At 36.8% G+C, this 15,765-nt stretch overlaps 1 protein-coding gene across 5 annotated transcripts in view; it reads right to left on the reverse strand.

The window, feature by feature from the left end:
- The window catches only part of PCNX1 (pecanex 1), a 95,644-nt gene that overhangs the window by 21,945 nt on the left and 57,934 nt on the right, over positions 1 to 15,765 (reverse strand). For all 5 annotated transcript variants that reach the window (XM_069858194.1, XM_069858193.1, XM_069858196.1 and 2 more), the window contains 12 exons: positions 13,426 to 13,536; positions 12,837 to 12,928; positions 11,474 to 11,583; positions 9,671 to 9,776; positions 7,865 to 7,957; positions 6,215 to 6,365; positions 4,824 to 4,965; positions 3,691 to 3,868; positions 3,189 to 3,297; positions 2,464 to 2,593; positions 1,305 to 1,363; positions 273 to 488 (listed from right to left, as the gene is read on the reverse strand). In XM_069858194.1, the coding sequence (XP_069714295.1) occupies positions 273 to 488; positions 1,305 to 1,363; positions 2,464 to 2,593; positions 3,189 to 3,297; positions 3,691 to 3,868; positions 4,824 to 4,965; positions 6,215 to 6,365; positions 7,865 to 7,957; positions 9,671 to 9,776; positions 11,474 to 11,583; positions 12,837 to 12,928; positions 13,426 to 13,536 (1,497 nt within the window). The remainder of the gene's footprint in view (positions 1 to 272; positions 489 to 1,304; positions 1,364 to 2,463; positions 2,594 to 3,188; positions 3,298 to 3,690; positions 3,869 to 4,823; positions 4,966 to 6,214; positions 6,366 to 7,864; positions 7,958 to 9,670; positions 9,777 to 11,473; positions 11,584 to 12,836; positions 12,929 to 13,425; positions 13,537 to 15,765) is intronic.

Genomic DNA, 15,765 nt, shown 5'->3' on the forward strand with positions numbered 1-15,765 from the left:
GGAAGGCTTCATTTATCACTCTAGGATCGCACCTGAGATAAACATCTCTAACAATCAATTATGGTAGCCATGTCGGACTAAAACAGAAAGAGCGACTTAGCATCAACTCTGCTAAAGCAAGCTAGTTTTCCTGACAAGTGACTGGGGCATAAAGAGGCCCTACAGCCCATTTCAGAGCAATTAAATTACAGGATTGAATTGAAAAATAACTTGTAAGTTTCCTAAACACAGTCCAACTTTTAGTACAGGAAGGAAGGAAGTGTACCACACACCTCTGAATTCGAGTCCTCTCAGCTGGAAGGTGACCAGGCCATTTCCTATCTCTATAAGGTGTACAAGTGCATTGAGGTAGTCAGAGGCTAGGATGAAGCAGTCCCCAGTACTATAGTTTCCCCATCGACCCAACAGTAAGTCTCCACATAGGCTGTGCTGAAGGGAACGGGTTAAGTGTTCATAGAAGATGGAATTCAGGTTGTTATCATCTGAACCTGCAAGCAGATTGGACTTGGGTCATTATCTGAATTCGCAGAAAAATCAGACTTGAACAACAGTTATACCTTTACATTGGATACTACACTTTTAATGATAACAACGTTTCAAGGTCATTCTTCACATTCCCGCCCTGCTTTTCTTAAGAGACAGCTACTCAAAACAAATGCTACATCACATGTAGTCTTTTTGCCCAGATTTTTTCCCCTTCTTAGTCACTTCATTTTCCAAATTATTCCTTCGGTTCCACTCATCAATGTCCCAGCAATCTATTCCACACAAAGTGTAAGAGCAAATGAACACAGAACTATCTCGGTAATAACTGTTATACTGATCTCATTATCATGACATTGAGGTGCCCTCAAATAATGTTCAGCTTTTTTTAATTACTTACGAAGAATTAAAAGCAAACCAGCGTAATGCATACTGTGATTATAATGACAGATGTAAAGCAGACACACATGTACAGCAGATACACATAAAGCCAAGCAGAAAACAAGAAAAAACTAGTAGGGGGAGTCTAAAGATTATAGCAAGAGATGATGTAGGAGAAACCAGTAGACAGAACACTATAAAGGCTGGGCAGAACTAGAGAAAACTTATCACAAGTCCTATAAAAATACTACAAAAGCCACTTACATTTGAAAAAAAAAAAACAAAACACCACCAACAAAAAAAACCAAAACCACCACTACCCCCAAATAAAACCTAATATCTCACAAAAAGAAACCAAACCAAAACCAAACAAACATCAACCCAAAAAACAACCCCACAAACCCCAATATCAATCACCAAAATCAGACCAGGAAAGCTACCTGGATTTCGATCAAGCTGCGAAGCCAGTCTTGTATTTGAATGATCTACACGCTTTGTGCTGAAAGCAACAAAATAAAGCATTTTTAACACAAAACTTGTTTACTGTAAGAAAAATCTAAGGTAAGAAGTTACTAGCAGAATAAAAACTGTTAAAGAGTATTCCCTCTGATAGTTTTAAAAACTTATTTTAGAATAATTCTATATGCAAATTTACTGCTCTTCTCACACACAAAAGTATTTTCTGCCTCTAATAGCATTATGATTTAATACTTAAAGTTTGTCCACAACATGTAGCCACAGAATAATCTTTAGATTTAGATATAAGCATATGTAAGTCTCTTAGATAGGGTCTTTTAACTTTATTGGTCACATCTAAAGCTAAAAATTAAATCAGCACAGCTAACATTCCAGTAGACTTTACTGAAAGGCAACGTTCAAAGGTTATTATTTCATTGCCTAAAGTTTCAACTTTAACCCTTTCAGGTAAGTTTTGGAATACTGTATTTAAACTGCTGTAGCATTGAAAGGGAAAAAAGCAACAAGGCAGTGAAGTGAAAAACTACTGCTCATAAATACTGGAACTATCTGCTCATTTTGCACTAAGCTGTTTAACTAATATTTCACCAGTCTGATACTCCACCAACAATAGTGGACTTCAGAAAAATAAAACACAAGGTGGTGTAATCTGACACAAAGAATCTTCTATTACTGATCCCGCTTTAAACAAAAAAGATTTAAAGGTTTTTATACTGAGGTTAGCCAGTTTTAGCTGTGAAACAAGCAATAACGAACACAAATACGTTTATGAACTGCCTCTCAAAACCCTGTTGTACGTGAATCCACTTTCTCTTTAAAATTTCACTTCACAACAGTAATTATATTTAAAAATATCACCAAGACTGCATACCTCTAAGCAGAAATTACTCAAAAGATAAAGCAAATGTTAGTATAAAAACAGATGTTAGAGTATTTCAGAAACAAGTTTTTTGTAAGCTTTCAGTGCTATAAACTCGGTTTTTCCTGAAAAAAAAATGCAGCCTGGAGAGGAAAAAAAAAAAAAACCCCAAAAAAACCCCAAAACCAAAAACCCCACAAACACACATCAATCAACACCCTTAGTTGCAGTTACACAAACTTTAAAGGTCTTATTTCACCTACTTGTAGTCTCTTTCCCAGAATTTGACAGGCCTGGCATATGAAGTGATGAATATTGCACTTCCCAGAAAAGGATTCAGTGGAGTAGAAAAGAAAGCTGAAACAGCTGCTTGGACAAATAACATCGCAGAGTCTGTAGGAGAACAAAATTAAGGAAAGCAAAGCAACAACTACTAATTTTTTCCTCAAGCTTCTGCGATAGTTCCTGAAATAGACTGCAACAGTAATTAAAACAAGATCTCTAGAATTTAAATGCAAAGTATCTATACAGTATATCCCAGCAACAGTGGGATTATTTTTGTTTTTAAAAACAGAAATAGGTAAAAATTTGGCATTAGACATGGTAGTCACTGCGCTTCTCAAAATTCTACAGACAATACTAACTCAACACTCACATTCAAAGCTTAAAATGCAAAACTCAAGAACTAAAACAATACTTGGTGACCCTTGAAAAACAGGAATGACTATCCAAAGAAAAGTTGTGTCATTTTCAGAATGAATTAACTCCTGAGACGTGTTTCTTTCACAATAGGAATATAGTTCTGTCACATCTGCTACTGAATATTTTGTAGCATTGTAGCAAAGCAGAGAACAGGCATAAACAGTCACTAGACACACCTGTTCATTAAGCAGATTTAGCCCATAACACAATCCATTAAAATGCAACATTCAGAAGTTATAAATACCCGACATCAGGAAAAAAAAAAATCCACATTTTCAAAGGATACGCGGCACAGCAAAGGGCTGGGCAAAAGCATGAAAGGCAGATCCCCATGTGATCTGCCAAGGAGCAATGTAGGTATATACAAATCTCAATTTATAAAAGAGTTCCCAAAGCTACAAGAAAAAAAAGAAAAAAAAAAGAAATATTTAGTGATTTGGATGAGAAACAACATGCTTTGCAGTACACAAATATCCTGAACAATTTACTGGTCACTTTAGGGTTCTTGCTGGTCTACCAGAAGCCCTGAGACTTACAAAAATGATACAATAATGAAGCAAGTAAGGTAATAAAGCACTTCATTAGTCTAAACAGAATCTCAGGAGGTGTTTTAGAAGTTACACATGCTTCCCAAAATAAGGGCTTGAGGAAAGGGAAGTCTTGAATATTTTATAGCATTTTGATTTTAGTACCAATAGGACTGATGATCTCGAATATCGCCTGTCAGTTAGGACTATCTATTTTCCTTTTGGATAACATGAAATAGTTAGAAATAGAGTTAAAGTTACCTTGCTGAAGAGTATGGACATGAAGAAGAGATCTAGCAGCATAGTCTCAGTAAAACTTTTGTAATCAAAAGTAAAGAAGAGCACTGTGAAAATGACAGTGACGTACTGGCACGTTGGGCTACTGAATGATGAGCGCAGTAGCTTCAAGCCAGCTATTGTGATCATTAAAGCACCCAACCTGTATAAGAAATTCACATAAAACAGTTAATTTCTGCTGTCTGAAAGGAGTTTAAAGACTGCCTAAAACTGTTGCTGTCATGTAATGCCAGTCTCTCCAAACTCAAGGTTTAGATTTTGGTTTCCTTTGGGGGGTGGGTAGGTTTGGTTTGTTGTTTTGTTTAAAAACATCTTCAGATTTTTTGATTTTTATTTATTTTTTTTTAAGGTTACTATTTAGGCCTTCCTACCAGTATTCTCAAGCTAATCAATGTTCAAGGATCAGCATTACTTGCAAGAGTCTTGCTAAAAAATTTTTAAAAATCAGAGGTTAGATATCCTTATACTCTAAAGAGAAACCTGGTCTTTAATTTACATTATGAATATTGAGATGCAAAAGTGTTAGCAACATACTAATCAGCAAGAGATTAATGAACAGTGGACTATATTTCCTGCATGACTACACTGCTCTAGCTTATATTTGGGGAACTGCAACTTAATGACAAGCTTACATCCTTGTTCAGAGATAGCAACAGATAGTTCAAAGCATTATAAAAGTAACATTAGAAGTAATACAACATTCTTCACAAAGGTCTAATAGTGACAAGAGTAATGAAACCAATTGTACTGTCCACAGTACAGATCTGTATTGTGTACAAACTCTGAAGATTAACAAGGAAATTCTGATATTATAGTACTGGATAAGTCTGCAACATGAAATCTTTATAGTAGATGCTACGAACTGAAGGATTTATCTTTGGGGGGGGCGTGTCCTAGCTTAACACTATAATACTCCATTCAGTTTAAGTCAGCAAGCTAACTTAGTTCCATAAGAGCTGTTGAGTAAAAAAATGAAAAAATCCTTCCTTGCCTTCGTTTTAAGGCAATAAGATTAACTGCCTTCCCGCTGAGGCCAGAACTCACTATTTTATTTCCCACCACAGTAGACAGATGACTTGATAGCCTTTTCTACTTACTCAGTATCCAGTTTCTTTGGACTAGCAATGTTCTTAGCGCTGCTACTAAGCTCATTGAGAACTATCAGTGGATAGATAACATTCTTCTCTACAAAAAGGAGCCAAATGTGAAGTTTCTCAAACCACATAACATGTGCAGCATCTATCAAGATATATTAAAAACAATTAGATAGATCAAGCTGTATAAAAAAAATTAGATGGCACTGTCTAGTTCCTTGATTCCAGTAATTTGTGGAGCTGAACACGAACTATATTCCCACATTGGACTTCAATAGTTTTACGTAATGGAAATAAAGGAAGTCCCTTCTAAGCCACTGTCTGTAGCCCCAGCAGAACTTCTGCAGGGTTACACATCCATACAAAATGTAACAGCTTGCAAGCTACTTGCTTACTGCTCCTTGATACTGATGATGCTGTTGGAGATTACATTTCATCTCATGCAAAAGGATGTTTTCCAACCATATTTGAACCAAAAGGTTTCTGGCTTACAACTCTACAATATGGATGAGTACGCATAATTCACCACAACACAATTCAACACAAGTGTCAGACTTAAAAACTTCTTCCTCCAAACAGACTTTGGCATCATATTGCAATTACGATACATACTTATTCCTGTTTACAGCCAGACACTCACAAGACCCACGTTTCAGACATCAATGAAAAGATGACACTGTATAGCTGCTACAAAGACAGGAGGTAACAATCTGAAACTTCTTCAGTTGTTTCCAAGTAATGCTTGGTAGAAATTTCTACCAACTCTACTGTTAACAGTAAGAAATTTCCAACAGTGGAAATTTCAACATGTATTGCTACTTTTATCCACACTTCATAGTTTTTGCAGCCTCCAGGGCAACATTCCATGGAAACAGACTAACACAAGCTGCAAGCACACGCCTAGGCAGATCACCTAGCAAGACTGGCATGTTCTTCCATTAGTACACCACTTGTACTACTTTCAAAGATGTCAACACCACCATTAAGAATCAAATCCACATCAAGATGAAATCTCCAAGAGCAATCATCATACCCGAAACACTTGAAAATTTACTATCTTGAACAAATACCTAGTGAAACCTACTCTACCTTCACAAAAAATACAGCAAACATTAGCACAAACTTGGCAACTTAAAATTTTGAAGATAGCACTTTAAGGGAACCGCTCTGAGATAGCATTAGCACATGTAATACATTATCATTATCAGTTAAGAGATACATAAAAAGTTATAGAAAAAGCATGATGATCTGAGGAAAATACATTTCTAGGTTAGATGTCATTACATACGCCAGTGGTGAGAATAATAAATTAAAGAGATTAAGAGTATCAACAAGTAACACAAGTTGGTCAACAGTTACAGCAAGTTCAAAAACATATCATGAATGATACTTACTTCTAACTTCATACTGATAGTATTCCTTGGTTTTCAGCAGCGGGTGAGAAAAGCAATGCCAAGGAAGTTGCTTTCGGAGTTGAGGCAGAACATAATGGGTCACGAAGCCCACTGTACCCACCAATGCATAGAGAACATAACTTAAAATAGGCTAAAAAAAAATAATAGAATAAATTAAGGATTGTGTCTTATAAACAAAATCAGAGACACTAATAATGTAATACCTTCTCCAGTATCTAGGCAGATGCTCCTGTAATAGTAAGCAGGGAGCGTATTTCTTCATGAGAAACTGTACTACCAACTCTAAGATCAAACAATAAATGCTTGTTTCTTCTAAGAAATTTTCACATATTTGCAAGCATTTTAAAATATAAATAGTACAGTAACCATCATGAACAGTGCATTGTTTCTGATCCATCTGCATTTTATTTTATGAATGATAAAGCTATTATCCTCTCAAGGCTGAACTCAATTTCTATTTTCATCTATCACATAAAAGGAGGCACAAGCATAAGAAAAAACAAATCATTAATCTTGTATTCTCTTAAGAAGGTGAATAAGCAGCCCTGCACCAAGGCCACACACTTTCAGTTATGCTTTCTACACATTAAAATTTCCTCCAAATATCTAGATTTGTCATAGCAAAATTAGGATTATATTAGCTTATTATAAGCCCCTGATTCAGAAATTGTGAAGCCTAAGCTTATCAAACTATACAACCAGCAAAAAGCATATAGCCAAGTTACTCAAATATGGAAGAAAGCAACGTTTAGGAGGAGCGCTGAATTTCAACCATACCATAAAAGGATACTTTCTTCAGGAAAAAAAACTACAGGACAATTCACCTGAAAACCTAAAGCTGCTTAAGCAAACATGCTCTGTAAAATTAGTTTTTTACTTCTAACTGCAGGCAGCAACAACAAGGTAAAATCCTTCTAAAATACATGCAAGAAACTTGAATTTGCCTGACATAAGGCTGTTAATAAGATAACCAATGGTTCCATTACAGAATTACCAAAATAAGAAATTTACTAACTGCAACTCCTTAGGCAAATGCCTTTACTTATGCAAATTAGAGCACAGGATCTGGTCGCATTTTATTTAGAATTTTATATTTATAGACATGCAGACATTGAAAGTATCCAAAGAAATAATATTCACTAGACCGACAAGTAAAAAACCCAAAGGCTTTTTGAAGACCTGTAGAAAAACCCCAACTTTCCAGTAAAGGGGTATTCTCCTATACTCTGGTCTACCAACAGCCATTCTAGCATGCAATTGCTGAGTCAAGATTCAGCCTCTCAGTCTCTAAGAATCAAACATTAAGTTGTTTTTAAAAAAAAGTTTCATTTTTCCTTACTCCAAAATGATCCTGACATTATTTAACTGAGATAGATGAGGCTAAAGGGGGCATTTTGTGTTAGAGACTAAAATTAAAATCCAGAACATGAGAAAACTACATAAGAGCATGAGTAGGAGAGTTCTCAAGCACATAAAACTGGAATGTGAAGAACTTTAAACATACAGTGTGGCAAGCACATGATTGAAGACCATCTAAAGCAAGTCAGGAGGCCCATGCACTACCAGAATAAGCATTGTAACTCAGTATTTGTATGAAGAAGACAAATGGCAGACAATTAAACACCTTACCTGTAAAACTGTAAATACTGTGCTGACGTGAATTGCAAAATAGAGTACACCAATGACTATACACACAATCAGGTCAGACTGCAGTCGTTCACTCTGGGGAGTCAAAACAAAATATTATTAGGAAGTACCAGCTTTGGTTGTCCTCTTGAGATTCTTACAGCCCATCAGAGGTAGTACTGAAATAATTTAAAAGATATTCAAATTATGCCACTGTTAATTACTTCCATTGAAATTATCAAAGTTCACAAGATAAATCTTACAGCTAAGAGCATTAGTTCAAGTAAGTTAAGTGGAAAGATACATACCTGAAGTGGGGCAGGAGAAATAAATATACACAACATATTCTCTCCCTCATTCTGGACTGTGGAGGGTATATAAGGACCCCCATACAGCACTGATGATAAAGCTGGAAGGGCTAAATAAATTTCCCATTTATGATGTAAGAATTGCTTAGCCTGTGAGATAATTAAGAGCTCTGGAAGACAGCTGCCTAGGCAGAAATAATGACTAGGTGGAACAACTAGGCTCTTTAACCCCCATCTCCCTACAAAAGGGAACGACCCTGAGGAATGAGTCTGAATTTTCTGTGACCCTTACAAAATGAACAGAAGCTGTTGATAACACAAGGGGCAAGGGTGGCTGGTGGAAATCACAAAATGAGTAATGCTAGACTTGGTCACAAGGGGGCAATGCCTACTTAGGGCCACTACCACTCCAACTTCAGACTTGTTCTCACTCTAAACGCAATTTCAGCTCAGAAAACCATTAAATGATTAACAACTCTGAAATCAGCCAAATAATTACACACAATTGTCGCTGCAAGATCTTAGCTTCTTGGTATAGAACTTTTTTTTCTTTTAAATGAGTAAGTCCTGATTCAAAAAACACTGAAAGAGAATTGTATTCTTCAGCTTCCCTGCCTCCTTGGTTACTAACAACACAGTCAGAGAGCTGAAGAGCAGCTTGCACCTCCTGTGGTCATTCTTTCCTGTTAAGCATTAAATAAACTACAGTTTCTCTGCTCTAAATATTTACTTGCAGTTGTCATGTTAGTGCCTGCTGCACTAGGAGAAACTCACCTATACAGTTATTCCCCTACAGCCAAGCCCTACATCGGGTTAAATGAACGTTCAACCTTCTTTTGTAGAAGTTAAAAATACTAAGCTTCTTAAACACTTTAATTACTACTCCACCATGTGAAGGAGAATAATGTTTAAGCATTACTACTTTCATAATTAGAGTGAATTTCTACTAAAAATCCAATGTGTGTGCATGGAACAAGTTACATCTGCTCTTAACCAGCCAACCACAGAATCAAATCAAAACAAAAAGACAAGCAAACAAACCACCCCACTAAAATCCCAACAGTGCCTTGCACCATTTTTATTTTCTGCTTCTGGAACAGTCACACAAAGCTCTTGTTCACAATTACTAGAAATAACGAGCTAATGTAGTTCTGCCACCATTAACTCTTTCCCACTTTGGCATAAAAACAAGTATCATTTATTATTAGTAATATGAGCTAAAAGAAAACCCTCAATGATATTTCACTGAATTCACACCAGGGAATTCCAATACACTCACATTCCTCCCTTAACTCAAACTGCATTATAAGCTTTATACTCTCAGTATAACACATTGCTTCATCTGCAGACTTCAAGGAAATACCCTGCTATTCATTCTAATCAACATCATGGTAATTAACATATGTTGTCAGCTAAGTAAGATCCAGATTGATGCTACACAAGCCAACAAAGTAAATACTTAGACTGAACTAAAAAAAAAAAAATTAAAAAGCCTACTTACCACAGAATTTCTAAGCTTTTCAGGTAAAGGATCTTTTACTTCAGATAGAGGATCCTCAGGGTTCTTGTCTTCAGAATTCGGAAAAAATTTTGATTGCACTAAAGAGCTTAAAGACAAAAAAGAACCCACTGAAAAGCATGTATTGTTCCATGTAGTTTCATAATAATAATGAAGTCAAAAGTTCTATTATAAGTTAACTATGAGTAGAAAATAATTCTGGCATACTAGTGCTTTCACATAGCTGAGCAAATTTACAAACATGGGATCTCAATTTTATAAAATAATTAGTTCTCTGGTTGCACATGATGACCACAACTAAAGATGAGTAGCCACATGTCACTCAAACAGCAGTTTCTCCAGTACCAACAGAAGTAACCAAAAAATACTGAATTCTAAGTGGAGTTCTTAATATTCAGGAAATAAAACTTTAGTTCACAAATAACTGAATCAGAAATGTAACTTGGTGCAAAGTTCAGAAGCTGCCCTTTTGTCAAAGCCAATTAGAAAACCAAGAACTCCTCAATTTCATTCAAACTTCAACAACAAAAAAAATGTATACCACTGATTAAATAATGAATTAGCTATGCTGACATAACCACTAAATTCTTAGCAGACCTTGCTGGTGCTAGAGCCCAAAAAAACGTACCTAAGCTTCTAGAAGACCATATGTGGCACTGCTGGCCATACCTAAGTATCTCACAACCCCTCAATGTGATTTTTCTTACAATACACTATATGGTACAAAAATATATGTTAGTTCATTTTATGGATAAGAAGTTCACTACAGAATGAACCCTAGATCTTCAAAGGCAATTACATATTGCAAAGTAAAGCAATGCTCAACTGTGCGACACCTGACTAAGCAAGTGAACCTGCCAGTCTAACCTAAGTATTCAGACTGTAGTACTTGGAAAGAAAAGGACAAGTATCTAGGGATGACATCAAACCAACTGAGTAAAGTCACCTGAACTAAGAAGTAACAGGACAAGGTTCAGTTGTCAACCCAAAACTAAGAATTGGCCTTCTACGTAAACACTCACAAATCATTAATCTCACAGAAAAGGCCCCTCATTATCTGCTTCAGACTACTGCCTTCCATATTCATCCAACATTATGGCTAAATATAAATCAAAGTTCAAGCTCTGTCTAATCTAAGTATGCAACTGGGCCTCTATCGGCTATTCTTTGGGAGGTGTTTCTCCTATTGGAACAGAATTGTTAACTGAATCAGAAATACTCTCATCAGCAGTTCAATACTCCAATTCAAAATAGCAACATGAATACTTATTTCCCTATGATAGACAGGAATGCTCAACACCCAAACAGATCCTTAGTGTTTTGCACCTGAGAAGAACTTATTTGAACAAGTGCTTTGGACGTACATTCAATATAAGAACACAGTAACAAATTAGGTGAGAAAAACTGTTCAAAAAATCCATGTACAGGCTTCAGGTTAAATTAGTGCTTTGAGTACTTCTTTAAATATAGAATGGGTCCAGGTCATTCAGCAAACAGGGACCAGCAAGAAAAAGGCACCTGACTAGCATCTTGGAGATTATTAGCAGGCAGTTAAATCAGATTTCGGCATGTAAGTGGTCTGTAAGAAGCGAGAAAAAGGTTGTCTTTGGAGGAACTGGGTGAAAGAATTGAGGATTTCTAACTACTGAACCAATATCATGCTACTTTTCATAATGCTGGTGACTTCCAGTTCAAACGGTACTATTATCTAATATCTATTATAATATTCCCTTGCGACTTGATTGTTCCTTAGGGAAGAAACACAAACTGAATTGAGTCACTTACAAAAGCACAGAAGGGTCACTACTTTGTCTGCTGAGATGATACGATACTGCCACTAACAAACCACAAAAAATGGAGAAGAGAACTGGAATATGCTGCCCATCCCAAGAATCCTGGAAACAGAAATGAAATATTAATAAAAAGTATGTAACACATTTGACATACAACAATTATATATATCGTAGTAAAAGAATGGAAAAATTAACTACAAATCCACAAAAATAAAACAGGAATTTTAGTACAAAAATATCGCTCAATATTTACCTATGTCCAACCATAGATCAGAAATGCTAATACATCAAACATTTCTTAAGCCTACACCATGTTCACCATTAAATGGTCATAAGTTTTCATAGCCCGTACAAACATTTTCCTGCATTTTTGAGACTACTATTTAGTCACATCTTAATTTTGAAAGTTACAGATGTCTTTGCCCAGTTTAATTTTTTTTCTAGTGTATCGAATTCATATTAAACCTTATTTTTACATCTCTTTATGGGATACGAAATGATGAGACAGTGACTCCTGCTAAAGTTTATCTTGAACAGATGTGTTTACAAAAGGCTAATGAGAATGTACAAATTCCCAGAAAGCTAATGATGTTCTGCAGGTAACAGCACCATGGGAATATTCCCTCTAGCAATTTTCTACTCTCTGCAACAGAGTAGAAAAGAGCCAGTCAGTTCTGAGCTGGAAGAAAAACATGCTAGAGTTAATGGCGAACGGAAAGCATTTGATTATTGGCACACACCAGAAACCAACAAATAGAACCAACACCACACTGTTTTCAAACAGAATGGTACAAGTCAAGCCAGAGAGTTGTTGATTTGGGGTTTTTTCTACTACCACTTGGTCAGCTTCCTCCACCTTTCAGACAAGCGCACATTTTCACTGACACTACAAACAATCTCCTGGTTTCTTTTCAACTAAAGATAAATTTGAAAAGACTGTTTCTGGTCTTCAGCACTGGGGAAAAAAACCAACCCATCTTCACATGAACCATCCTAAGAAGTTAACAAACCAATATATGAAGACTGTGATAGAAACAAGCCACTTACGTGATTTTTTTTTTTTTTTTTCAAGAACCAATGTAGAATGGAACTGAAGGTAAATGTCACATGTTTATGGCCAAAAGAACCAGCCTGTTAGTGCCGGCACAAACCATACACTTCTCCAAACTAATACTTACGCTTCGCTCCTACACTACATCTCCTTTATTGACCTCACAGCTGAGCAAGAATAAAACTGTAGCAAGTCACATGAACATTTCTAACTCACTTTCTGCATATTTAAGTATCTAAGATACAATGAAGCAGAGAACAAACCCCAAAACAGTAATGTATGCCTTATCTAAAATTTTGCTCACCTTTAGGGCACCATAGCACAGTCCATACAACAATGCTACTGCCACAATACTACAGATAAAACTGTAAAGTGCTGCAAGCAGGCTTGTGGTAGCTGAATGTCATAGAAAAGAAAGAATAATTAAACAGTGTTATGTAATTAGAATTGAACACAAAATACGTCAGATCATTTAAGAAAGATACCAGCCCCCTAGTTGCAACACCCCTCTAACATAAAAAAAAATTCCAACTCAAAGAAACTACTAATTTTCTCCAAATGTTGTTTTGGTTTTATTCTTTTTCTTAAAAAAGAGCAACTTATGTGGTTTTATTTACCTCCTCACTCATTCAACAGCACTACCAGGGGAATGGTTAACAGCTACAACAGAAACCAGTTGAGGAAGAATGTATACTCCTCAACAGGTTTACTAGAACAGTAATTGTAATTCTCAATAATGAAAGAAAAACCTTTAGCCTTCTTGAAAATACTATTACAATTCTATATTTAGAGAGTAAGAACACCAACAATGTAATCATTATTTTTTAACTACAGCCTACTAATCTAATGGGTGCTCTTCATCTAATGTTTTTGCCATTGACATAAACACTTACCACTACCACCGAAGACATGAATATCCAGCTGTTCACAGAGATACATCACAAATGTATTCACTTGAGGCAGAAGACCAATGAAGAACACTATAGGGAAACATAGTGTAAACACTACAGAGGAAAAAGAAACAGGTGAATAAGTGGTGAATATGAAAAACATAACATGGTAATGTACTCTTACATTTGGAAGCACACGTTTAACTTAACAACACTGAATTATTTCTACTATTATTTCTAAGGAAAAATATCCACGATGTAAATCTCTATTTCAATGACTCAGAACTGACTGAAGAGAGAGGTTATATAAACCAACAGTCAGAAGATACATTCTACTTCAATTACTGTAAAAACGAATATAGGGCTATTAGAATCATAGAATAACCAGGTTGGAAGAGACCCACTGGATCATAGAGTCCAACCATTCCTATCAAACACCAAACCATGCCCCTTAGCACCTCCTCCACCCGTGCCTTAAACACCTCCAGGGAAGGTGAATCAACCACCTCCCTGGGCAGCCTGTTCCAATGACCCTTTCTGTGAAGAAATTTTTCCTGATATCCAGCCTAAATCTCCCCTGGTGGAGCTTGAGGCCATTCCCTCTTGTCCTGTCCCCTGTCACTTGGGAGAAGAGGCCAGCACCCTCCTCTCTACAACCTCCTTTCAGGTAGTTGTAGAGAGCAATGTGGTCTCCCCTCAGCCTCCTCTTCTCCAGGCTAAACAACCCCAGCTCTCTCAGCCATTCCTCAGAAGGCCTGTTCTCCAGCCCCTTCACCAGCTTTGTTGCTCTTCTCTGGACTCTCTCCAGAGCCTCAACATCCTTCTTGTGGTGAGGGGCCCAGAAATGAACACAGCATTCGAGGAGCGGTCTCGCCAGTGACGAGTAAAGAGGGACAATAACCTCCCTGGACCTGCTGGTCGCGCCGTTTCTGATACAAGCCAAGATGCCATTGGCCTTCTTGGCCACCTGGGCACGCTGCTGGCTCATGTTCAGTCGGCTGTCAACCAACACCCCCAGGTCCTTCTCCTCCAGGCAGCTTTCTAGCCAGACTTCTCCTAGTCTGTAGCACTGCACAGGGTTGTTGTGCCCCAAGTGCAGGACCCGGCATTTGGCCTTGTTAAACCTCATGCCATTTGACTCTGGCCAGCGGTCCAGCCTGTTCAGATCCCTTTGCAGAGCCTCCCTACCCTCCAGCAGATCAACACTTCCACCCAGCTTAATGTCGTCCGCAAACTTGCTAAGGGTGCACTTCAGGCTTTCCATTTTTTTTTAATAAATATCAGTCAGGAGCATAGATTATAAATTTCTAAGTTTTCACTCATGGTAAAAAAGGCTTACCCAAACCTAACTGCCGGTCCAGAGTTACAGGAACAAGCTCACACCAGCCACCCTCACATAGGAGAGGCCAAGCATTTCATCCCTGGTTTTCCTGCCACTAACGAAGCCTGACAATTGTACTCATTTTCCCACACCAGTTCTGAAAAGTTCTTATCCTAAATGACTTTTTAAATGAAAATGGGTAACTAAGAACCATTAAAACCTCTGCAAATTATAGAACTTAAGAATGCAAAGATAAACAAATGCCACTTAATTTTAATACAGAGAATGGTATGACCCAATCTGCGCATATCATTTACTTCCCACCTGAAGTAATAAAAGAAAAGATGCAGAAATTACTTTTTTTTTTATACAACTGTTAATCAGTTCAGACTGATTCACAAGCATATTACTAGTTCTAGATTCTGGGGGACAGAAGGATCAAACTATAAAACTAACCCTGGCGAACAAATCTGACAGTACAGGGAGAATTTTCTGTAACCTTATTAACTTGTAGCTTCAATGAACAAAAGAAACCAATATTTAAGTATCCTGTAAAGATTACAAGTCTCAATTCTAAGCTTATGATTTGTATCCACAGAATATTTGGATACTCAAGTATATCATGTTAGAAATATCTACAGTAAGACAGAGACCAAAAATCTTGGGAATTATTTTTCCCTACTCCTTGGAAAAGTTAGCTTACTAACTTTTTTTTTAAATAAGTAGGTTCAGGACTTGAGAAAAACAGAGTTCTGAATCTTTTTACTGACAGAAATCAGGAAATGTAAGACTAAGCATCAGTTACTCAGGACCTGAAAGAAATTTTTCAGGATTCTCAAGTCAAACCTCTATCTCAAATCATTACTCAAGGAAATCTACATAGGAGGCAAATGAAGTGTTCTCTTGCTGACAGGTTAAAAAACTGTTTCATGACGGCCTGTACGCTGAACTACCTCAGGGCCATTAAAAACATAATTACAAAACAGATCTGGGAATACACAACTTAGAAAAAGCTGCCATTT

This window comes from Phaenicophaeus curvirostris, chromosome 5 (genome assembly GCF_032191515.1).
Source record: "Phaenicophaeus curvirostris isolate KB17595 chromosome 5, BPBGC_Pcur_1.0, whole genome shotgun sequence".
NCBI classification, from domain to species: domain Eukaryota; kingdom Metazoa; phylum Chordata; class Aves; order Cuculiformes; family Cuculidae; genus Phaenicophaeus; species Phaenicophaeus curvirostris.